This window comes from Syngnathus acus, chromosome 21 (genome assembly GCF_901709675.1).
Source record: "Syngnathus acus chromosome 21, fSynAcu1.2, whole genome shotgun sequence".
Taxonomy (NCBI): Eukaryota; Metazoa; Chordata; class Actinopteri; order Syngnathiformes; family Syngnathidae; genus Syngnathus; species Syngnathus acus.
This window is the reverse complement of record NC_051105.1, coordinates 5,672,238-5,696,806: the sequence shown is the minus strand read 5'-3', so window position 1 is coordinate 5,696,806 and position 24,569 is coordinate 5,672,238. Positions and strand designations below refer to the sequence as shown.

The 24,569-nt window shown below is 42.0% G+C and overlaps 3 protein-coding genes and 2 long non-coding RNA genes across 11 annotated transcripts; 3 read left to right on the top strand and 2 right to left on the bottom strand.

Moving 5' to 3' along the window:
• Positions 1-2,121: 2,121 nt before the first annotated feature.
• On the bottom strand, positions 2,122-8,126 carry si:ch211-67e16.11. The gene is made up of 8 exons (XM_037280594.1): positions 7,292-8,126; positions 6,651-6,932; positions 5,287-5,517; positions 5,045-5,215; positions 4,843-4,974; positions 4,596-4,762; positions 4,218-4,490; positions 2,122-4,035 (listed from the first exon to the last, which is right to left on the bottom strand). The coding sequence occupies exons 1-8, from the start codon at positions 7,524-7,526 to the stop codon at positions 3,859-3,861; spliced, it is 1,668 nt and encodes a 555-aa protein (XP_037136489.1). The 5' UTR covers positions 7,527-8,126; the 3' UTR covers positions 2,122-3,858.
• Positions 2,122-8,196, bottom strand: LOC119139686. Its single transcript, XR_005101402.1, has 2 exons — positions 8,148-8,196; positions 2,122-3,803 (listed from the first exon to the last, which is right to left on the bottom strand). It is a non-coding gene; the product is annotated as an uncharacterized LOC119139686 (long non-coding RNA).
• A 932-nt stretch (positions 8,197-9,128) lies between these two features.
• On the top strand, positions 9,129-17,365 carry ttll4 (tubulin tyrosine ligase-like family, member 4). Of its 3 annotated transcripts, none has more exons than XM_037240053.1 (21): positions 9,129-9,266; positions 10,035-10,607; positions 10,990-11,413; positions 11,481-11,604; positions 11,786-11,868; positions 11,995-12,058; positions 13,102-13,220; positions 13,453-13,563; positions 13,638-13,714; positions 13,811-14,002; positions 14,084-14,166; positions 14,340-14,468; positions 14,565-14,687; positions 15,035-15,133; positions 15,435-15,569; positions 15,675-15,812; positions 15,897-15,993; positions 16,502-16,712; positions 16,828-16,895; positions 16,979-17,040; positions 17,121-17,365. In XM_037240053.1, exons 2-21 carry the CDS (start codon positions 10,209-10,211, stop codon positions 17,242-17,244), a joined length of 2,862 nt encoding a protein of 953 aa, XP_037095948.1. In that variant the 5' UTR covers positions 9,129-9,266; positions 10,035-10,208; the 3' UTR covers positions 17,245-17,365. The 3 variants fall into 3 exon arrangements, with proteins under 3 accessions (XP_037095948.1, XP_037095947.1, XP_037095949.1); XM_037240052.1 differs by lacking the exon at positions 9,129-9,266 and adding an exon at positions 9,927-9,946 and having other exon boundaries at positions 11,786-11,872; positions 11,993-12,058; XM_037240054.1 differs by lacking the exons at positions 9,129-9,266; positions 10,035-10,607; positions 10,990-11,413; ... (1 more) ...; positions 11,786-11,868; positions 11,995-12,058 and adding an exon at positions 12,679-12,800.
• Positions 17,366-17,984: 619 nt separating this feature from the next.
• On the top strand, positions 17,985-24,072 carry prkag3b (protein kinase, AMP-activated, gamma 3b non-catalytic subunit). 5 transcript variants are annotated; one of them, XM_037240060.1, is made up of 15 exons: positions 18,099-18,204; positions 18,318-18,552; positions 19,331-19,394; positions 19,475-19,626; positions 19,716-19,797; positions 19,942-20,000; positions 20,135-20,180; positions 20,273-20,327; positions 20,403-20,529; positions 20,794-20,959; positions 21,261-21,298; positions 21,476-21,622; positions 21,923-22,016; positions 22,078-22,446; positions 23,533-24,072. In XM_037240060.1, the coding sequence occupies exons 2-14, from the start codon at positions 18,535-18,537 to the stop codon at positions 22,269-22,271; spliced, it is 1,242 nt and encodes a 413-aa protein (XP_037095955.1). In that variant the 5' UTR covers positions 18,099-18,204; positions 18,318-18,534; the 3' UTR covers positions 22,272-22,446; positions 23,533-24,072. The 5 variants fall into 5 exon arrangements, with proteins under 5 accessions (XP_037095954.1, XP_037095952.1, XP_037095953.1 ...); XM_037240057.1 differs by having other exon boundaries at positions 17,987-18,552; XM_037240061.1 differs by lacking the exon at positions 18,099-18,204 and having other exon boundaries at positions 18,475-18,552; positions 19,479-19,626.
• On the top strand, positions 22,517-23,450 carry LOC119115516. The gene is made up of 2 exons (XR_005096157.1): positions 22,517-22,669; positions 22,721-23,450. It is a non-coding gene; the product is annotated as an uncharacterized LOC119115516 (long non-coding RNA).
• Positions 24,073-24,569: the final 497 nt, after the last annotated feature.

The following is a 24,569-nucleotide window of genomic DNA, read 5'->3' as shown; positions in this document are numbered from 1 at the left end:
TATTTTGACACACCTTTGAGAGCCTGCGAATAGGTTTTTATATACATTCGATGTGCACATGGTGTGCATAGTATACATTTTTGTGTAGTTTAGTATAGTACAAAAAAAATACACATCAGCATAGCATGAATGGAGGAAAGACAGAGCCGCAGAGGTCTGCAGTCTCGGTGGGGGAGACATATTTCTACCTGTGACCTAGGTTTTCTATAAAATATTGAGTTTGGACATCCAAAGATAGCCTTGCCATCATGCAAGCAGAGCGGCATCTTAAAGTGACATTCGGCCTTTTAGAAAATGCAAAAACGCCCTCTGCGTGTGCGTGCGTGCATGTTTGCGTGCATGAGTGACATCTTTGACTGAGTGTGCTTGCCGATTAGTCTACAGATCAAAACGTATCTTTTGTGTGTTTGTTTTTGCATGTGTACCCTAAAATCCGCTGGTGTCTTTTTCAGGCCCAGAGGCGCACACGCGCACACACACACTCGCACACACACACAGATGAAGAGCCACTTTAACTGCTGAGGCGTACGGTGTCCTTTGATATAAGAGATGAGTAGGAAGTCTTCCCTTCTCACACGCAGGAGCCACACACAAAAGTCATTTTTTGTGATAATCTAGTGACAGGAACTTTATACCCATGTTCGATCGATATACTCTTTAAAATGGAGTACGGGTAATTGCCCAATGTTGTGTTGCAAAATACAGAGGTCAAAAAAGGTCATGGAAAGGAGATGCATCTGCCCGAAATGTTTTTATCTATATGTTCCCAAGATACTAGTAAGCATTAATGCTAATTAAATGTCTCCTGTAATTCTGTGTGTGTGCCTAAGTCGTGCCTGTTGACAAGCTGTTTGCCTCCCCCATTCTCTAGCGTCATCCATTTCAAAACTTGTGCCTCTCTTTCACTCCGTCTGGTAGGTCAGACAGTAGCAGACTTGTGTTTTTATTAATTCATAGTAAAGTCGCTTCAAGTCTGCGTAAGCATTTTAAATGGCGCAAGGTTGTTTTTTTTAAAGCATCTTTGCTCTTGCTTGCTCTTCTTTCTCTTCACTATTTACTTATTTCCGATCATAACGCAGTAAGATACTAAAAACAAATGAACACCTTAATTCAAAAACGGGGCAACAGATGTGTAAATTATGGGATCAGTAGTAGTTGAGCCTACACACAAGTACAAAATTAGGAATAATATGAATTTGTGTCAAATGAAAGTCAACTAAAAATAAAAAATCGAAGCACTCTGGGTGCTGCTGTTTTGGTTAGCAAAGGTGGACTCATGGACTCAGCAGTTAATGTTCATGTATGAGCATCTAGTGTTTATTATCTCAGTTCATCGATGTTATGAGCTGAGATAATAAACACTAACCGCTTATAATTTTGTTAAAAATTTGCATTTCCTTATAATAACAAAATAGCAATTTAAGACAAACAAACTCAAAGTTGAGGTTCGAATGTTGGCTTGGCCACACCTGCAATTGAGGAATGTTGAGTATTTGAAGAAATATAGTCATCATAATTTAAACCTGAATAATTTGTTCGTTCCAAAACAAACCTCATCGCAAATAGCATCCATATCTAAAACCAAAGATGATTTTCTTAGCTAAGCAAGCTCCCTGCTCCCTAAATTGTGCCTTAACTTGACCCGCGATGTTTGGTACCATTGTGTCAAAAAGTCAAGCCGCTCATTATTCGCTGAGCTGGTTGCGATACTGAGCTTGTTTTGGTAAAAACATCCTGGATGGGCCTTGAGTGGCGGTGTCAAAGGTTAGTGTTTGGAGTAAAACTATATGAGCGGCCTGAGGGCAACTTTGACAGAGACAGATGGTGCGTCGCTGTGAGAACAGTATCTCAAAGGGACACTCATAAAAAAACACAAACAGCCACATGCTGCGTTTCGCTTGTGGTATTAGATTGATGCAATGCACTGGATCGATAATCAATTCTGTTTCAATTTCTATTAGGCTATCCAAGTTACTAGTAAGTTTTGACTTACCGTACGATCGATGTACATGACCATTGACCAATCAGGACTATTTGCACATCCATGTTGGAATTGTGACCAGTCAGGACAATTAAAGAGCCCACGTCCAGTTCCCAATAAATTCCAGCATCCAATCATGATCACGTTTCTATAAGAGCTTTATTGACTAGATTCTGTGAAATACTGCATGCCACTAGAAACATTTCTTCTTAATTGTCATTTTATAATCTGTACACAAAACTTGTGATTTGAACACACAGCTACTTTTTGGATACAATCTTGGTGGTTGGTCCATTCTGTCAATCCACACATTTGGGAATGTTTTCCTCAGTTTCTATCTTGAACATTGTGTGAACAAACATCAATGCAAAACAACTGTCATACATTTTTTCTTTAAACAAAAAAAATCAGACACACCTTTTAATCAGTTAAATAAGATGAAGAAAAAACAATTCCATTGAGACGCCAGAATCCTTTCCAAAGGATGATTATATAAGAAGAATTTTCATTTCTTATAAATTCAAATGTGTCACATCACTTTTGTCTATGTAGTGTACATTGTTAGTTGGAGGTTGACGAAAATAGAGGTCAAGTCAGGGACAGGACAAAAACAATTAAAAAGTAGACAACACATTATCAGTAATGAGTTCTTGCCAGAGTGTGTGATTCACCATTCACACACACACACACACACACTCGCACACATGTATGCACACAGGAGTGGTGCCCTTATTAAAAAGCCATGGCCAGCCGGTGTAGCAGTGAGGGCAGTCTCAGTGCTTCATCTTTTAATCATGATCATCGCAGGCCAATCTCAGCTTCTCCTTCCGTGTCCTTAGCGTCCCTTGCTCTTCTTGCTTTATTCGGGGCACAGAAAAACATCTCTATGTTTTCAAATCTGATATCATTCTGGGATGTTAAGATACGCAAATGATGTTTTATTTTGGTCTCATCGTTGTTTTTTTTCTACTGGGGGGTTCTGGAGAAAAATTCATCCAACCATTTACAGATTTTCAATTTCTATTTTTATCTTTAGGTGAGCTGGAGCCTATCCCAGCTGGGGTTTTTTTTTCGGGTCACATCGATGTGCGTAGGGAATTCCCCAGTTGCCGCAGTTTTTTGTAATAGAGGTCTTCCAGCATTCGTCTCAAAATACAAACAACTACTTGTGCAAACATGGTATCATATTCTAAGTATATATACTTTATTTATTATACTACTACCATACTAAACTATATTTTTATCCACTACAAATAGCAGATATAACTGTTTTGAGAGTTAACTTATTATCAAAATAACAATTATTAGCAAAATAACAATAACAATGTGCAGCCAATTAAGTTAAAGGGGAGCTTTTGGTAAAAGGATAAGTGGATAAATTAATTTGAAAACAGAAAGGATGGTAGGTGGTGGATGAAAAGAGGAAGCAAAGAAATGACCAAAAAAAACTCCTATGCTGACCAAAGTAGGAGACAAGTGATCAGTTGTGAAATGTTGAACTAACACACACACACCCACACACACACACTTTGACCCAAGTGTGTCCTTTTGCTGAACCTCCACACACATATCAACACAAATGGTGTTCAGGTTCAGGACACCCCCTTGGGATGAGCTGTCATCATCATGGTTGCAGTCCAGGTTCAGCGTTAGGGCAGAAAACACACTTATACACGCACACAAACCCACACACACTATACATACATACACGGACACACAAACACACATCAAACACAAGCACATTGCATCTACTGTCCATCTACACATGCATGTGATAAACTCGAACATGTATTTTCTGTGTGTGAGGTCTCTCTTTCTCTCGCTCTTTCGCTTTCTCTCGCTCTCACTCTGTCAGTCTCTTAGGGTTCCCCCCTTTCTTAGTTGATCCCCCTGTACTTTCTGTGCCAGAGCGCGGTTGGCAGGTTCTGGCATCCCTGGTACCACCGCCGCATCTCGCTATCCGTTAGCGGAGGTGTGGCGTTGCATGGAGCTCCTGCCAGGGTGATGTTCAAAAGGTTGGCCCACCGGTCCAACAGGTGGGAAGCCCCCGCACTCTGCAATCAGGTTGTTACAAAGTTTTTTTCAGAACATTTGTTGTCAATGGGCTTGATATTGATTGAATTTCATTGACAATAATGTAAAGAGTAGGAATTCTGAAAGTTGGTGAATTCATTACATCTAATAAGAAAAAAAGAAGAGTAAATGAGCTCTTGGAACTTCTAATTCATTAAAATACCTTCTCCAAGTAATCCAGCAAGCAGGTTGAGGGACCAAGATGACCCCAGCTGCTGTCCTCCCAGCTCATAGCCACCCTGTGGTTCTGGTAGTTTTGGTTCAACAATTTTTGATTCTGGATCAAAACCACATTGAGATGTTTCTGGGAGCCTCTCAGCCTTTTGGAAAGAACGCCACTGTAGCTCTGATCCACGAACAACAAAACACGAGTTGCCCTGCAGCCGGCCAGGTCAGTCAACAGCTCGTTGACTGAGTAGCGCTCCTTCAGATCAGCCTGGAAGTAGAAACAACTAAACAGGTAAGGCTCCTCTCTAGTTCCTCTATGTTCTCCCTCAATCTGATCAACAACACTATCTGGTTGTGTCTCCCTCCATCTTACAATGCCGTTGAGGTTGGCGTCCCATAGGAGCATGGTCCCATCACTGCGCGTGGGTGAGTTCAGATAAAGCACTAGTGAGTCGGCGCAGTGTTGTTTCCTGCAGACATAGGACACGTGGTTACGGATCACCGCCTTCTCCGTGGCTGAGTAAGCACCCTCCAGCTCCTCTGCAGCGGAAGAACATGGACAAAGAAGTTACCTGCACTGTTCCATTTATAATTGCAATATCATCTTTAGGAAGTCCTACCTGGAATGTGCCCACTGCTTGCAAAGAAGGTCTTGACGTGATCTTTGTGAAAACCATTCATCCGCAACATTCTGTAGAACCTCTGAAGATTCTGCACGTGTCGCTGGAACGTCATCTGTTGCCGCCAGCCACCTGACGCAAACAAAATCAAACTGGTAAGCCAATAACGTTATTGGACATTGAGCTGTGGTGTGCATTCTACCGGAGATAAGCACGGCATGGTCGCAGGTCTGGTAAAGGCGGCAGGAGAGGTGAGTGGCCAGTGGCTGCTGGTGGCAGCGTCTGGTGTTTTTGTTTAGCTCACAGCTCGAGATGGGCAAACTTGGGGATCCAATGGGCACCAATTGAGGACACCTGGAAAAGTCTGTGTGATCTGCACAAGCAAAATGAGGTTATGGAAATTCAACATGATCAACATGTCCTCACATCAGGTTTGAAACTGACCTACACATTTGAGTCTCTGGGTCCGGTTGCTGTCTCCGACTCTGACCACCAAAGGAAGGAAGTGGACCTCACAGAGCCGTCCACTGACTGGACTGCTAAAGGTATCTTTGCGTGAAGCTCCGCCCACCAGCCAGCCGTGCCCATGTCCCATAAGCCTCTCGGGCCCGGCTTGCCGACGCTTCAGCTGGTTCTGACAGCGACCTTTCAAGGCCTGAGTCAGACACTCTTCTCCTGAAGATGCAATAGATGCAATGAATAGAGTTCACTCAAGACCAGGAAAAAAAACATTCCACTGGAGCCAAATATTTCCAAGAAGCTGCTTTTTGGAGTTCTTTGCCCCAAAGACTTTTTGGAGACCTCTTCTGATTAAAAAGGTTTAAAGACAGCTCAACTTTAAAAAAAAAAAAAAAAAACTGCTATCCCAAATCTATCCTTAGAACTCAGCAGGGGGCATAGCATTTTGTGTGTGTGCGTGTATAAATAATTGACTGGTGAGGCACACAGGCCAAATTCACCTTAACATCTGGCTGCAATCTTTTTCACAGAGGGGGGTGAGCAATTTGCACTTTTACCACTGTTTCTTTTACTGGGTTTGTGAGGATCCGATACTCACTTCCTGTCCCCCCGGACAATTTTTTATTTTTTTTTGGAGCACTTTGTTCACTCTCCCTGATGGCCTTTTATCTATCTCTCTTAAGCTGTGATGTGTTATTTTTCAAACCACCAAAAAGCACAAGTTTGCATGTTGTCGGACCAACTTTTGATTTGCATGCTTCAAATGGACCAGAATGCTGATGATGATCACCTCCAGAATCTAATGAGAAAGCGCCATGCTGCCTCAGACCGTGGCCCAGTTGCAGGCCTTTGGTGTGAATGCTAAAAAGACACAATATCCCAAGCGACATCCTTTTCCTCGCTTCCCATATGTTGTCATATTTATGAATGAAATACGATGACACCTCTGCGGAGCTCAGCATCTGTCTGCTTTTGCCTGTTCTAAATCCACTAGAATTGCTAAACTCCACTGAATTGACACCATCTGCGCCACATCTTAGACCTGCTTTTAGCTAGTCTAAAATCTAGTCTACTTTTGGTCACCAAATCGCCAGATGTGCCGTGGGCGTGCAATTAAATATGCCTATCGAGGCGTATAGCGTGGTGAGTGCAATCTACATTCTGTCAGCAAATTTTCAGGTTCCAATCAAGTCCAAAAATTAACTGCCCCTTGTATAATGAAATTAAAAAATAGTAAAACCACTCACATTTGAAAGTTCTGGCTTTGCTGGAGGTCTTCGCTTTACTCAATGCGATTGTAGTGTTTATTAAAAACTAAGTGCAGCTGAAACTCAATCAACCAGACTCACCCAGGTAAATGCCATCGAGGTGGGCACATCTCTTCTTTGTCACATTTAGGTCCACGTAGAAGAGGGCAACCGGGTGTCCAAAGTTCTCGCCGGGATTCGGGTCCAGCACCAGAACGGCGTCATGGCTCATGGAGGCAGGGAAAGCCGGAGGTTGGTACCTGTGTCTGCTCTCCCTCTTGTTCACCAATGGGCCCATGCTAAAAGCACTCCGAAATTTGGAGCTGATCATCCCGCTGGACGAGTAAGAGTCTGGGAGGATGGCAAGCACTTTGTCGGCGGCACCTGGGTCACAATATAAATCAATCATGTTCATCCATTTTCAATCCTCCTCCTCCTGAACACAGTCACAACCAAAGGAATTTAACTATTCAACTCAGTTACTATATATCTGTTAGGAATGTGAGATTGTGAAGTATTTATTTACATTGTCCTTTGTGAGACTTTGCAAACAATATCAGTAAATTCACATTTATTCATTGAACTTTCACCCAAAGATTATAATGCATACATTTAAAAAAATGTGGAAGGAAACCCAAAGCGAACCCTAATCCCCTCGAAATCATACTTTGAAACCTTAACGTCACACCCTATAACACTAGCTTGAGATCTCAATGTCAAAGGTGTGACTTTTGATGTGTCACCTGCAGTGGCGGGTTGCGGCTCAGAAGTGTAGACGGCCACGGCGGAGGGCGGCAAGTGGGCGAACCGCCGACACTCGGTTTCCGAGTGAGAGGAGGCACGCAGGCAGCGGTCCAGCCGGTCCCACTCCAGGGACTGCAGGCCCGAGCGCACCCAGCGCTCCAGCTGCGCCTGAGGCACGCCTTCCGCCATCAACGCCGCCAAGTGGAGGATGAAGATGAGGAGAGGATGTGTCATTGTCCCAGTCGCCTTCTTCTGGGTCTGTAATCCTTGAACTTTCTTCAGATCACTTTCTATTGTTGCTTTCCTCTTTATTTGTCGTCAGCACTTTCTCTCTATATCTAACTTTTAATTGGCTCTCCTTTTCCTTTGAAATAATGATTATTTTTAATCATCCGTTTTAAAACTTGTTTCTTGTCACAAATGAGCTTTTTTTCTTCCAGTGCAGGTTCCTGAGTTTTGCTATTGTCTTCCGAAATAAGATTCCGGCATCCCTTTTGCTCCACATATGTATGGCTTCTAGTTTCTTTTTTCCCCTCTGTAGATATAAAAATCAATTCAAATATTACTAATTCTAGATATTTGAAAATGTTCTAGTGATTTTCATTACTTTCCTTTAAGTCTTTTCCTTTATTCTTGTTTTCTTCTAGTAGTTGATGACAAAATTGGGGTCCATATTCATCCCAGCTCAGGAAAAAAATGTGTCCTCTTCTGTTATATTCCTGTCAGGTTCACAAGTTAAGAGATCATCCGGGAGGAGGAGAGTAAGATTTTACTTCTCCTCTTTTTGTGTCCTGTGCACTCTCACTTACTCTCGGTGAATAGACTGTAGAAGCTCTTCAGCCACCTCTCAGCAACCTCTCTCCCTCTCTCTCTCTCTCTCGCTCGCTCGCTCTCTCTCACTCTCTGCTTGGGAAAGAGAGAGAGAGGAAGTGATACGATAAAGAACGGGAAAAGTGATGGGTACAGGTGAGAGTTAAATCAGGGAAGAAAGGCAAGTGGTAAACTGACCATATTGGATGAAAGATGGAATAGAGAACGTGGAGGTTAAAAGGTTGTGAGAAGAAAGGAGGGAGGCGAAAGACTGGAAACACTGAGGGGAATCGAATTGAATCGAATCTAATAGAAAAGAATTGAATGGTCAGCACATCAACTTCACATTTCTGAGGTTCACATTTCAAAACTGGCCTCTGGCTTTCCTGTGTGAGGTTTGCATATATTCCCCATGCTTGGGTTTTCTGTGGGTACTCCTGTTTCTTCCCCATATTCCAAAAACAAGCTTGTTAGGTTATCTGAATTGTCCTTATATGTGAAAAACCTGCAATTGGCTGGCACCCATTCCAGGATGCCTCTGTCAGCTTGACCTCACCTACGACCTAAGTGGTATAAATGGTTCCATAGAACAGAATACAACAGAAGTAGAATAGTAGCAACATGCTTCATGAAGAAAATGCAGTACATTGTTATGTAGTAATACAGCTTCAAAGTTTGAATATTATTGGTGGAATTGGGGCCCTGTAGTTAAAAAATATGACCAAGGTCCGCTGTACTGAAAGCAACCATAATCGCATCTCGAGGGCCCTCTGCTGGTGAACTTGCTGATCTACAATACCGCGTCTAAACAAATATAATTGTTCCTTTTCAGAAAAAAACATGATTATCAAAAATGAGTTTTGTTTTATATTTTGGTTATTGATTTTTAAATACCGAAACTAAAAAAAAAGAAAAGAAACGTTTTTTATGCGCTGATCTGACGTGCGTTGACGTTGGAGGCCGGCTGAGGGCGCGCCATTGAACTCGCGAACCGGAAGTCATCAGCAGTCATAACTTCTCTGTCGCCGTGATGCGTCACTGCTCACCCGGATACTCTGGCCCCACTCTTGTCGTCAGACCCTTGCCATGTGAAAGTGGAGCCATTCACTCCTCTTGGGGTGGAAAGAGGAACTGCCACGTGCTGGCCTCTTTCTCCACGTTCAAGTAAGTTTAATGTTATTTTCCCCAACTTGTATCGAAGGCAGTGTTTTATCGTTGAATCTTTGTAACGCTGTTGTACGTTTTGCCATGGCGTAACTGTGATTAATACGATTCAAAGCTAGCAGCAAGTGGTTAGCTAGCTCTTCACTCTACTCTAAAAATCGGAGACACCGGTATTCGATAAAGATTTACTTTAAATACGACATCTTTATGTGTACCTTTGTGTGTCAAGGATAACGGTACTTTTCCCACCCCACAAATGAACCGACTTGAAAGTGGGGGCGAACAAGTCGTCGCTTTGAACTTGTTGGTCTTGTGCAAGTTTATACATCAACAATAAATTTGTGTTAATATTGTCATCGCTTTCATACTCCGTGTGACTTACCCTGTATCGTGATTATCGCCTCCTATTTTTGTTTAGATAAAACTGACACTTAGCAATACAGTATCATGCAAAGTTAAGAATTCCAGCTTTTATTTCATATTATTTACACCTAAATGTCAGTGCTCCAGACGAAATTTTTTACTTGGAGCACAGTGTAAGCCCTAACTTAAAATTTAAGGAGCGCTTGAAGAAAATGTAGGGGTGCACACTGAATTAGATTGGCAGAGTAACATTCTGCTCCGTTTTTACTTGCAAACAACAGTATGACTAGGAAGTAATGAATGTTGTGAACTTCAAGGTAATTCATTATTGTCCTTATTCGGTATAGTTGTTTAACTCAATGTTTCCTTGTCTCCACGAGTCACTTGCCTTTGTCTTCTTTGCAGGTATTTGAGCTTGGATCGCAGTGATGATTGCTGTTGCTCATCAGCATCTAGCAAGAACTTTTTATCCAAATCAATCTGGAAAGTGCCCAAGTTTGACTAGTTTCAGCTGACGTCTCCAAAAACCTCAAGTGTCTTTTCAGAGGAGGATTTGTCATTGTCTCGTTTTGAAGTGCCATGCCCAGCAACAAGTCCGCAACCTGGAGCGGTGGTGTCACCCAGGCCTGCCACAACGCCGCCATGTCGCCCATACCATTGGTCAACATCAGCCTAGAGACAGTTGCGACTGCTCAAGTGCCTCGTCCTAAAAAAGTGCGCGCCAGACTTCCTGCCTTCTCATACGCTCAGGAGCAAGGGAATGCAACCCAGAGGCAATCCATGCCCAGTAAATCGCTAAGGTTTAGCGGCGTTCCAAGGGCAATCAAGTCAACGGGGGAAAAGCCACTTGTGAGCAGCACCATGGACACGGGTGACAATATTTCTTCTGCCATCAAAAAGGAAGTCCTCGGCTGTCCGAGCGTTGACACCTTGCAACGAGTCCAAGGACGTTCTTCTATGCAGATAAACATGTTTGAGGTATAAAATATATTTAGCAGAAACTCATTTGGTACATCTTCACAATCTTATAAGAGAAAATTCTGCCTTTACTGAAATCACAATGTTCCGTTTTAATTAACAGTCAGAGAGTCATTAACGTAAACTAATCCTCCACTATTTGTTAGAGATATGACCTGCTACAAAAGGTTTGATAATAATAATAATAATGTATTAGTGATTTTGAAAAAGCACGTACAACAAAGTCTGTGACTTCCACTAACAACCCAGGCTTAAATTTCCTCCCGTTCAGCTCCTTGTTGCAAAATCTACGGAATCATTGCACGACCATAATGATGGATGAAAGCGATACGGCATTTTTGGTTTGAACGCTCATTTTGTTTGTCTCGTTGTTTTGTTTTAGCTCGAAACTGCAGAACTCTCCTCCACACCTTCGGTGCCTCCTCTACGCCTTATTCCTATTGAATACCAAGAAAGAAAGATGGAAAAACATACCTCCAGCATTGACGCCAAAGGGGAAATGAGCAAGAGCTATCCGTTGACTATTTCCAACCAGCGGAACTCGGCAGCAAAGTTCAGTCAGACGCAAAATGCTCATGCTAAATCAGCTGCATCGAACAATCCCCTTCAAGTCATAGGTGATTTTCCACCACTGGTTTATGTTAAGCCTCTAACACCAGTAGCTTTGGATTCAAACAAGAAATTCCCTCAAAGTCCATTGAATATAAATAGAAGCAGAAGTGGGAAGCTCAATGGTCAGATGCGAAATGGGCTCAATGTCAGCGCCACACCAAAGGATCAGCCCGGGCCGCCGGACACCCTCCCAGGTAATTAAAAGCAGACCAGTCTCATCAACACTTGGATGAGATTCTTAACCATCGCTCCATCCTGCAGGCGCTCTAATGGGCTCTGTGACCACCAAGATCTCCGCCATCCACCTGACCAAGCAGGCACAAACTAGTCCTCTCACATCTTTGTGCTTGTCCCCCCCTCCTCAGTCTGAGGCCACAGATGCGAGGTAAGACTGTTTAAAAAGATTACACAGTCCAAACATCCCGAACCGTTTTCATTTATTTATTTTTAACTGTATTTACACTGTTGCAAATTATGTGTGCAGTGGCACCCGTGCGTTCCATCCTGCGCTCTCAAGTGAATAGCTTCTTTTGTAGATTGTATTTAATCCTGTATTTGTCTTCCAGCTCAGAATGCGATATGCAGGTGGATTGCAGCGGTGAGGAGGAGCTGCCTTATGAGTTGGAGACGGCCTGCAGCGATGATGATGGTAAAGTCATCGACGCGCACGCTTGCGATGGAAGTGCTTGGCAACTCCCTCAGAGCGCCGTCACATTACCTACAACCTGCTGGCTCTTTTTCCCCCAGTATAATTTTTTTTATTTTTTTCACCCAGATTGTTCGGAGTCATCCAGTGTCGACAGCACTTCGTCCATTGCATCGGTAGTACAAATTACTGGGTGAGACTTCCTGTTATTCCTGCACACAACACACACACCAGGGTGATCATAGGTTGGGATTTTTCATCACAGTTGGTTTTTATTTAATTTTGACGGAATTTGTAAGAGCCAGTTTGTTTGTTTTTATTAGGGATGGTCCAGTATCAATATCGCGCCCAATGCTGGCCCTCTTGTAGAGGAACCAAATGACATGTTGGGCTGACAGAATATTTTTTCCAAGTTAACTGTGCTCATTAAGATGAATTTTTTGTTTATAGGGTTTACATTAATGCTTTGTAGGAATTGACTCGGATGTCTGTATTTTTTACACATTTGCTCCCCCCCCCATTTTGTGGTCATTGAACTGACATCTAGTCCTACTGTCTGTTTGGTGCCCCCCACCCCCAGTGACATACAGCATACATGCATCGGTTCCTGTGTTCATTCTTTGCATGGCTATTGTTTGATGAGGCTGAAAGCAGCAGAGTACGGTGGAAAGCTCTGTAGCATTGTGCACCACATTGTTGTCGCTCGACTGTACAAGTCTCCACCAAACACTCGTAGGTGCTTCTCCTGCGAAATAGACCACCCGCCATTGTGGGCTTTATGTGGTCATTTGGTAACCCTGCCCTCGTCTGAAAACTCAGGCTCGTAGCTCGTGCAGGTGTAGTTAACATATGCGTTAGCTGCCTCGAAAGCGGGAAGCGAAGATCCACTCGTCCTTCATCTGTTCACCGAACTTCACCTCCTACATGACGGTCATGTGAGTGCTCGTCATTTTGATTGGACAACTTTCTCTCTAGCGTGTGATCGTTATGATGGGATTGCAAGTTGGCATGGTGGAGAGAGACCCACATTGTACCGTATTTTGCTGGTGGCACATATGCTCAACAGCCATGACCTTAGATACATTCAATGAGAGAAAACCACCTGTATCAAAAAAGAAATTCTGCGTTTTGACGATGCTTAATGATCACATTAAATTGTAATTATCAGTAAAAATTTTAGGGGGACTGAAATAGATTTTAAAAGCGTTTTTCGAATTTTCATCTCTATCTTACCAGTGTTGAGGAACCCATGTCGTTGGAAGCGGAAAACAATCGGGTGCAGAAACCGGCTCTTGTTCCCAGCCTGTTCCCACTCATCCCTCCCACACTCTATTTCAGTGCTGCCAATGAACAAGGTACAGTATGAACACACACCACACACACACACACTTTCTGTCATAGAGATTCCTTCCTCCCTTTTCTGATTTGACACCCAAAGCTTAATCAAAGCAGCAGCACCTACCGTGACATGAAAACAGCCCTATATAAGTGCATTTCGTGGAGAGGGCAACTGAAAGGAGGATTACAGTTCAGTTCCAGTCGACTCCGATCTGATGTCATTTTTCAATGTGTTGTATGTCCTTGTAGTTGAATTGCTGCCTGAAGAGCAAACGCGACTTTTAAAGTGGAAGATTAGCACAGTCACGCCCAATGTTGTGAGGAACGCCATCGCCAGGTCGCACTTCATGCACACCAGGAGTAGGTTGCCTCAAGTGCGGTTTTTGTGTCATTTTACACAAGATCAAAGCACTTAACATTCAGTGTGTTGATAGAAAGCCATGACTGGTTGGGCTGCTGGGGACACCACATGAAGTCGCCTTGTTTTAAGACTCTTCTAGAGCACCAGAAGGTGAAATTGCAACGCTGTTTGGAATCAGTCAGTCCAAATAAAAAGCCATCTGTTTTCTCACTTAACTCTGTTTTGTCGCCTTCTGACATTTTTTAGTTGAACCATTTCCCCGGAACGTTCCAGATTGGCAGGAAGGACCGTCTTTGGAAGAATCTGTCCAAGATGCAGAATCGCTTCGGCAAGCAGGAGTTCAACTTTATCCCCCGCACCTTTGTCCTTCCTCAGGACATCCTGCAGCTACGCAAGGCGTGGAAGGACGGCTCCAGACAGAAGTGGATCATCAAACCTGTAAATTCATTATTGTTTATCAAGATTTTACCCCCACAATTAGACTTATTTTTCTTTAACAAGAATTTTTCCCCCCAACAGCCAGCCTCAGCCAGAGGAGTGGGAATTCAGGTCATCCACAAATGGAGCCAGATGCCACGCAAGAAGTCCCTTCTGGTCCAGAAGTAAGTCTTGGGGCCACCATTGAAAATGCCTTGAAAGAGGCAAAAAATAATCAATGATGAATAACAATGGTAATATCATTATATTATTCATATTTTACCAATACTTTTGTCCATGGATACAAATAAATTTGTTGCAGTGTTTTTCTAGCAATGAGAATATTTGTGTTTGTCAGGTATCTCCACAAGCCCTACCTCATCGGTGGTAACAAGTTTGACTTGCGCATCTATGTCTACGTGACATGCTACGACCCGCTCAGAATATACCTCTTCTCAGATGGACTGGTCCGCTTTGCTAGCTGCAAGTCAGTGTTTGCCAGCCTTTTACCCGAGTGACTTTTAACCTAAAATGTGCAGCGGGTAACTAATGAATTAAACTTGGAACTTCTCTCTCTCGGCAGATATTCACCCTCCATGAAGACACTTGGCAACAAGTTCATGCATTTGACCAATTACAGCGTCAACAAGAAAAATTCAGAGTACCAGGCCAACAGTGATGACAAAGCCTGCCAGGGACACAAATGGTAACATTCAATGGAAGTCACATTTGCACCTTGTAACCCGGTCAGGGCGAAGAGTTGACCTAATTCTGTTATTTTAAAAATAGTTGGGGAAATTTTTTTAAAAATTCATTTGCGTCTCCTTTTGTGTAATTACCCAGTTTGTGCTATTATATAGTCATATAAACCGATTTAATTTTATGTGTATTTCATTGAAGAACAACCATTTATTTATCTGTCTACAAAAATGATTTTGTTCACACTGATGCCAGCAGTGTGTTGTTTTTTTTCCACCCTAGAGGGGGCAAAAGTGTTTTAAGAAACTCCTGTATATGTTTAAACATAGCCTGAATACACTTGTTTATTTTCAGGGCTGTGAAGGCCTTGTGGCAGTATCTCGGCTCCAGAGGAGTAAACACCACCTTGATTTGGGAGAAGATTAAAGACATTGTCATCAAAACAATAATTGCGTAAGACAATTATCTTTTTGTTTTACTGTAATTTATTGTGTAAATGCCCTCGCCCATAGTACACATCCCCCAAAATTACACCCCTTCTGTACCTCCGACTGAATGTCAGATTCCACTTTTATCATCTCTCTTTAATTCATCCAGACAATGTGACAGATTTCTTTGTTTCCCTTCGACCCGTGTAGCCCCTTAATTTGTAATATTTTTAGTGTGCGTATTATACATGAGAAATTACGCTGCTTTTAAAGATATGTTGGCTTTTGGAGGTGACTTCCTGTCTGTCTCCCGGATGTGTCATCAGGTCAGAACCATACGTGAACTCTCTGCTCAAGATGCATCTACGTACACCTTACAGCTGCCACGAGCTGTTCGGCTTTGATATCATGTTAGATGAAAACTTGAAACCCTGGATCCTAGAAGTCAACATTTCACCCAGGTAATACACACGCACTGGGTACCATTGGCTATACAGTGTTCATTTGTCACTTTCACACGTTCTTCACTAAAGAACTGACCATTATTGTTTGTTTCCATCATGCAGCCTCCATTCCAACACAGCATTAGATGTTTCCATCAAGGGCCAAATGATTCGAGACCTCTTGAACCTTGCGGGCTTTCGTATTCCTCATCGAGAGGATGTTGTCTCCTCCAGTGGAAGCACCTCCAGCTCCAACAGCAGGTATGATGAGGGAACGTGCTTTACTAGAGACTTCTATAAACTAAAATGCGTACGAATAGTTTTGTCTCCTGTGTGTGTATGTAGTTTGTGTGCTGTAAGCAAGGAGACGAGCAATCTGGAAATCTCAGTCGACGAGAAAGTGAAACGGGCGTTTTACCTCAAACAGCGCTTTGCTGATCAGGTACGCAGTCACTCTTAGGAAAACATGGAGTAAAAGAAAATAAAAACACATCATTTCACTCGCTTACCAACGATTGATGAACTTAAAGATTTATAAAAACGTCTTGTAAGGTTTATCATTAATATGTGTAGATATGGCAATTTAATATAACTAAATAAACTTTTCTCTATTTTTATTTCCTTGGTGCGGCAACAAATACCAGGACTACACAATGGCAGATTATTAAAACAATACAATCGACTGTTTTAGAAAAAGTCATTAAATTCATATTTTGCAGATTTGAGTTGCATAGCCCATCGGAAAAATGAATTGCCTACCTCTGATTTGCAGTATGGTATCAAGTGATCCGCAGGCTGACTTAGCACAGTTATCAAAATAATTACGAAATTGTGAGGGGTTTACTCTTGTGATTTACTAAATGTAATATAGATTGTGTGGATACCTAAAGTTGCAGCCAGTGACACTGTCCTCCAATACTACAGTATTCAACTTTTCTTCCTTCTGTCAGAGTATCCTGGCGACAGTGCTGGATGTTTTGACTCCCAACGATGTCCGCGTCCTCGCCGAGAGCGAAGACGAGTTGGGCCGCCGCGGACAGTTTGAGCGGATTTTCCCATCGCCGTCATCATCGAAATACCTGAGATTTTTCGAGTCTCCCCGGTACCTCAGCATTGTGTTGGACCAGTGGGAGCGCAAGTACGGGAACAACAGGACAAAAGGTTTGTCAGTATATTTTTAGGACCACCACCAATGGTGGAAGTTTTGTTGGTGTGATTGATCATATTTAAACTCATAATAATTTGATTAAACTGGGTGGATATGGTCTATGTGCAGGTATCAATCTGCTCAGGCCTTTGTGTCAGGAAGGAGTCCATCTTGGTACCGATGATCCCGCTCACATGGTAAGGAGCCAAGACCATTTTGATTTCTATAAACGTACACTGAATTTCAAATGCTTAACTTCTGTGTTGATTTGTCCGCCTAGTGGTCCAAGTGTAGCTACTTCTCCAACTACAGAGAAGCACCCGTCGTCCCTTCTAAATCCAGGTGTGCACGCTGGCTGGTGTATTTGCAATGTTATCAAATGCACACATCACAATCGAAAGGTAACTGCTCTCCTCTTTCAGGGTGGCGCTCATCCGTCAGCAACTGTCGGATGAAATGGACATGGACGAAGGCTCAGACAGTGATGCCTTCGTTGCCAGTCCCAGATTCAGTGCCGGCACTGTTCCTAACATACCTGAAGTGTAATATCTGAGATTGTATTATTTTCTTTTTTTTTTTTACTAACTGGAAAATTTCGCATTTTTCAAGGGCTTGAAAATATTGCTTAGGAGTACACTTTGGAAATAAAAATTAATATTGAAGTAGATTGTGTGTGTGTGCGTAGTGCTGTTGCGGTTCATTTTTACAATTGTTGGAGTCTTCCGCAATCCACCATAAGGTAACGGGGTCTGCTCAGTGTTTGCAACAGGACGTGGTTGTAAACTATTAATATCTTGGCTTTTCACTCTTGAGCGGCAGGCCTGTTTGGATAACCACATGTATTAATAGTAAGATGCTAGAAAACAGCTGTCTTTGCCTTCTGCTTACTGGACGCAACATGAACCTCTAAGGTAATGTTTTTCTCTAAAATGTTCTTCTTTAGATTGTGGTTTGTTTGAAAGGTATTCTATGAACATCAAATGTGAATTTCATCACTCATTTTGAATTAGATGCTTGCCTAGAAGTTGGAGTAGGTGCATGTTTTACTGTGTTAAGCATTGATAATGACATCGCTAAATTTCTTAAAATTGTCCATTGAGAAAAATCAGTGTTAAACTGTTGGATTACTTGTTCATGCATTTGTTCACAAAGCAGTGAATCTTGCCCCATCCTTCTTTGAGAACAAATGCTCCTTTTAATCCCCAACAGCGAGTAATATTTCTTGAAGCATGATGTTCCCTTTTGTTTTTATCAGTGTCCATTTGTGGAATTATTTCCTTCCACTGTTACCACAGAATTAATGTACTGGACACACTATTAAGATGAGGAATCCTGGAAAGATGTGTTGTACAAGTCTCTGCGCTTATACTGATGGAGGTTTCTTGGATTTTTCACTCCGTCTTGCAATTGCAAGCAGCTGAAAGAATTTGTGTTACAGTGAAGCGGTTCACTGAAACATCATCCCTTCAAACACGACAGCTTCTGTCTTGGATCACATCTGATTTTGTATGTGGTTCTAATGTGTATGCCCTGGCTGTTTTTAGCTACCGGACCTCCCTCCCATCCTGGCTCTTGCATGTTTTCACCCACCTCTCCTCCCCTCGCTGGCTCTCTTGCAGTGAATACCATAAGCCTCCCACCACTCGTTCCAGATTTAGACCTCAACTTTTCCCAGACTTTAAGGACCAGCTTGTTGAATCGTGCTGTACTGTTCCACTTGTTCACCATATCTCATCCTCATCATCAGGATGGGCTCCAGATGTCGGCCAATGGAACAAAGGATTTTTAGCTTTGGGTTCTGATGCCAAGGAAGATTGCCTCACCACTTCTCCAATCATGGAGCCGCTTGCCGAGGTAGGACTAATTTTTTTACTACTTGTATGCCTTAGAACGGCAGTTCTCAAACGTTTTCCTGACATGCCATCCTGTTGACAAGTAATATCCTGTTGTTGCTAGATGACTTGGCATGGCTCTCTATCAACTATGCAAACCAACAGAGCTTTCAGCAGTCTTCAGTATCCGATTTAGCCGACTAATTCCTATGGATCTAAAAGCTTTTTGTGGATTCCCTCATGTGTGGCGCGTACCATAAAGGTCAAATAGCATTGTTTTACATGACCCAATAAAATGATTAGACCTTTGCTGCACACAAGTCTTTCGTGTACCATTTTTGCTGATGCATCAACTCCGAGAGTGTAGAGAAATGGAACGTTGACTTCATTGCACAAAATTAACGAAGATCTGAATGCTAAAATGATTCCGTTAGGAATATCACAGAAGAGTCATCCTGGCATGCAACACACTTTGGAAATCCCTGTCTTAAATCAACAGATTGTCACAAGTGTTTAAAAGAAGTGAGCTGGCAGATGTATCAGTCAACCACTCAACAGGTTATAGGCACTAAGAGGAGGTGAATAGTCCACTCTTCAAGTCCAAAATGCTGATTAGTAGGTCTCAGAAAATGTTCTCATATTGCTAAACCTGATCGTCTACCAGTTTTTCAGTAGCATACAACTCTGCTGCATCTTGATCTGTTCTTGTCACTCTTCTAATGTTGCTCGTAATGACTGAGGTAGCAAAATTCCAAAACTTTTATTAGATTGAGCCGCTGCCAATTTGCTTCTTTTTGCAGGTGCCCTTATTTGAGTTGGAGCTGGACGAGGACACTGCGGTTGATGTCTTAATGGCCAACACGGGTAACAAAGATATCGGCTACACATGTCTCCATTTTCTTTATTTTTACGAGTTTGTTCATAGAGCATGTGTGCTTTGACAGGCAGTTGTTCACCTCCATGGACGGATGCTACAACTCCTTCTGCGGTCCCAGAGCGAGATGCTTTTATTTACATGAACTTCATGAAAAACCATAGCTGCTATGATGCCATTCCTACCAGCTCTAAGCTAGTCATCTTTGATACTGAACTGCAGGTAATGCAAGAGCAGCATCTAGTGCAATTTGGTCTTCCTTGGGGGAACATTTTAATGACCATATTTGTGTTTTGTGCATTTGTGTGAAGGTGAAGAAGGCTTTCTTTGCTCTGGTGGCTAACGGTGTACGAGCAGCACCCCTGTGGGACAATAAGAGCAAATGTTTTGTAGGTGAGTCGTTTTTTTTTTTTTTTAATGCATTCATTTATTTATTATTTCTGTCATTTTTACCATCTTACAATAGAATATAGATCACAGACCTCCATCACATGGACCATCTTTCAGAACTTATTTAGAACTCTTATTTGCATGCAGGAATGCTGACCATCACAGACTTTATCAACATTCTCCATCGTTATTACAAGTCTCCGCTGGTGAGCTAACTGATGTTTCCTTTTTTGTATCTGACAAATTTTCCGGGGTCTTAATATCTTGGCATGCTTTTCGGCCAGCCGTGTTGGCGGCCATGTTTTACAAGCCAGCTGATGGATATTTGTGTTGCTGACAGGTTCAGATCTACGAGTTGGAGGAGCACAAGATAGAGACGTGGCGAGGCACGTACTGTATACATGATGCAGGAGTGTGATAATAGTGTCATAGAATTTCAAGTTTGCTTGTCTTCTGGACTTGCTTCTCCTCTCGGCAGAGATCTATCTGCAGTACTCCACCAACAGGCTCATCAGCATCACACCTGAAGCCAGGTCAGAATCCCTTTGTGTTATAAATTGTCAAAGTTGCAGGACATTTGTTTAAAGAGCATATTATTCTCCTTCTAGTCTGTTTGACGCCATCTACTCACTGTTAAAGAACAAGATACACCGACTTCCCGTCATTGACCCGACATCAGGGAATGTCCTGCATATCTTGACACACAAGCGTATCCTCAAGTTCCTCCACATATTTGTAAGCAAAACAATTAAGTTTCCTCACATGATTTACTCTTCATAGATTTTTTTTTTTTTTTCTTCCATCCTCAGTTATTCACTAGACCCGAAGAGTCCGTGGTTTTGTGCTCAGGCCAAAGCCGTCTTATTGCTTTGGCGCCATCTTGTGGCATGTTGGCATAAAGAACCTATCGAATGTCACCAAAACTTTATTGGAAAGTTTGATCCTACTGTATGTCGTCTTTATTGTGTTTGACTTTAAAAAAAATGTCTCCTGCACCAGGGTTCTATGATTCCAAAGCCATGGTTCCTGCAAAAACAGATCGGTCAGCTGGCTATCGGTACCTTTAAGGAGATCGCAACAGTGCAGGAATCGGCATCGGTCTATGAGGCCCTGAGCATCTTTGTGGAGCGACGAGTGTCCGCTCTGCCTGTGGTCAATGAGCAAGGTAGTTCGACACTCCAAAAGAACCTCTTTCACATAGAGATTGGCAACATCAGAGTCGTAATATGAGATCTGACAATTAATAGCGACCCGAAGAACATCAATGTCATGTTTCTTGGCAAGTCCTTTATTCCAGCTCTTTCCAGTGACATTGATCTTGCTAGGCTCGAAATCAAAAAGGATTTGAAATTTGTTCCCCTATCCCTCGTTCATGCAGACTAAAATCCAAAAGATATGTGGTCCTTGAGATGCATTGTGTTCATCTATAATGGTGCATTCATGTTTTTTGTGTACTTCTTTCTCAGGTAAAGTGGTGGCGCTATACTCCAGATTTGATGTCATTGTAAGTTTCACAAGTTCATACTGTTCACGAGATTGTTAAAATGTTACTGCACTTTCATACATTTGGATTTAAGGCCACAAAACTATCAATTCTGCATCTAACTACATACAGATTTGAATGGAAATGTTCAACTTGTATAAGCGTCTAATTATTATTTTTCTTTGGTCTGTTGCAAAGAATCTTGCAGCCCAGAAGAACTACAACAACTTGGACATGACCATGACAGAGGCTGTTGCCTCTAGAGCGTGCTGCATGGAAGGAGTGCTCAAATGTTACCCTCATGAAACCTTAGAGACCATCATTGACCGCATCGCTAAGGCTGAGGTAAGAAAGTCATTTTTTTGTGACTACACAGCGACCGCTCATTTATGGAGTTAACTACTGGAGCCTGAACTAATTATCTTTGCCTGCTGGCTGCATTGATATCTCAGACTTCAGCCCTTGAGTTGCAAACAGCATTCCCCTTTGTTTGAGCCTTGAGCAGGAATGGCTAACACAAAAGTCACAAAAGTCAAAAACTTGAACATACCTTTTAATGAATAAGTGACAGCAAGGGTCACCGACCTTTAGGAAACTGACAGCTGCTACTTCCCGAGTACTTCCCACGTGTTGCGTCTTTTCTAGGTGCATCGTTTGGTGTTGGTTGACGCCAAGGATGTGGTGAGAGGAATCGTCTCACTTTCTGACCTCCTCCAGGCTCTGGTCCTCAGCCCAGCAGGTATTGAAGCACTGTGCACCTAACCACCACCTCCATATGTGTGCCTTGCTTTCTCTCGCAGTCCCCAGTCACCCCAGATGTGTGGCTGGCCCAATCTTCATCCACAAAGCCCACGACTGGCTTCTCGTTGTCCACACGTCATCTTCTCCAGTAGTGGCTTATGTTCCAAACGCTTTTTCCCATTCCCAAATGCCTCCAAACTCAAGAAAATGTTCTATTAATCTACAAAAAACATCTAAACTCAGAGACCAGTGACAGTCTGCTACTCTACCTTGATGCTACTTGACCCTTGTGCACCTTTGGCTTAAAAAAAAAAAAAAAAGGTCAATCACTATCTGCCAAAGACAGAGTCCTCATTCTGCAGCTCTTGCAAACACCTTCTTGACTCCAGCTGAAAATGTTAGCAGCTCCTCAGCCCCTCACCTTGCAGGTATGAAGCCGTGAGCAAGCCCATGCTATAAGCAAGCTGTCACTTGTTTTTGTTGTTGGTAGTGTTTTTTTTTTGCTTTGTGTTTTGAGCCGTTTTTTTTTTTATGAGCAGGGCTTGGCATTTGAATTTTGGATGGTGACAAAAAGCTGGAGGACCCAAGTGCAGCAATGCAAATGAGTGTAGCAGTCTCAGAAAGGAGATCTATTTTACAGAAAACACAAACGTGGCATTCTATCGATTGACCCGAACCCAAATATGAAACATAATATTTCAGGAAGTACGTCTACTGCTGGGCACATGTGGTACTGCATCCTTTCCACTCATTTCTTTGTGGAGGACCATTTTACTACAACCTTTGGACTCACTGGTTTAGGCCCTACACACCCAGCACCTATGTCAACTCCCCCATTTTCATAGCCCCTGAACACGCTGGATGTGCTTCAGTGGCTGTATATGCTGTTTACCCAAAATTGCTGTGAAAAAGCAATTTCTTCCAACAAACAGTTGAATGTTTCATGAGCAAGATGGTCATGGGAGGAGAAAAGAATCACGAGTAAATCACAACACAACAAACTCAACTTACTTTAGCAATTTAGCATTTTGTTTGGATTCATCTACAGTTTCTGGTACTTGTAAGCAGTTTTATATTTAAATCATTGAGTGTAATCCCAATGAGTCGAGATCCATATTTTAAAACCATGGGTCTGTTGGAAAAAAAATAAAAATTAAAATATGGCTGTGACTCACCCAAGGCTAAAAATAAATAGAGGTAATGTTTCTATTTCTCTTTTCTTGGTGTAAAAGTTTGTCAAGCCCTGCTTATGAACAAGCTTCAATGCCGCTGCTGCTTGAGTGAACCATAGTGTGCAATATATTTTCAGCCATTTATTGGATGAAAACATTCGTTAGGAGCATGAAGAAAATGCCAACACAGACCTAATCATCAAACTGATTACATGATTGAGTAAATTGATTTTTGAGCTTGTGCACGGAGCAAATTTAAATTCAAGGTACAAATGTAGTTTGCACATTTACAAATCCTAAATCTTGTAATTCCTCATCAGTTTGTTCATTTTTCTCTTTCAGATTTTATGAATGATCTTGTTTTCAAGAGGGAGGAAAATGAGATAACTGAGAAGAGTGGACAAGTGTGACCAACCAAATCCAGGTTACATTCAGCTGGAAAATTGAGAATCAATGTGAAGAAGAAGAAAAAAAATCTGTGGACTTGATTCAACTTTCCTTTATTGAGACATTTTGTTTTATTGAATGAAACATGCTGGCGGACTTTGACAGAAAAGTGATCATCTCTATTCAGACTGAATTATGATGTCTTGTATTGTTGCCCCGAACCTTACAAGTGAATGTTTGACTCTGCTGTGAAATGAGCATCAGCATCATGTTACATCTATGTTGTTCTTCTCCACCTGCAATGTCTTTTTTAAAATGTATTAATGTGATTCTTTCTTGCAGCTAGCTTGTGTTATTTATATATAGTAGTAAAAAAAAAATGGAGCCTGTATTTTTGAATCTCCAAGTGGGTTTCGTCATACAGGGTAGTCAGCCGCTGAGGTTAAATTAATTTCTGTTCATTCAAATAAGAATAAAGGAAAGGTCTAATCTTTATTTGCCTTCTTTTGGCAGATGGTCTATGTGAGCGTGAGTTGGACTGACTGCCTTGTTTACAAGAGGAGGGTTTGTTAACTCTGACAGTTTCTTACATCCTGGTCCCATGGTTACACCCACACGCAATTCCCTGCATTAATATTTTTTTTAAGGGCACAAAATGATAAAACTGTTATATATGTTGTAGAATTAACAAATAAAGATTCTAATTTATATCCAATTATATTGTAATACCCCTCTGATGTGTTTAGATTTATACTGCTATTATCAGTCACACAAAGAAATCTTACAGAATAAGGAAACTAATTTAGTTATAAAACAGACAATAGACTATGTCATTTTAAATCAAGGAGTAATGGGAATACATTGGCTCCATCCTTTGGACAAACATAAGAACCAGTCAGTCACTCAGCCAGACTTTCATTTGTCCGTAAATGTCTTGACGTGATGTAACTTTTGACATTGTGTCAGCCACATGATCAAGACACCATCCAGCT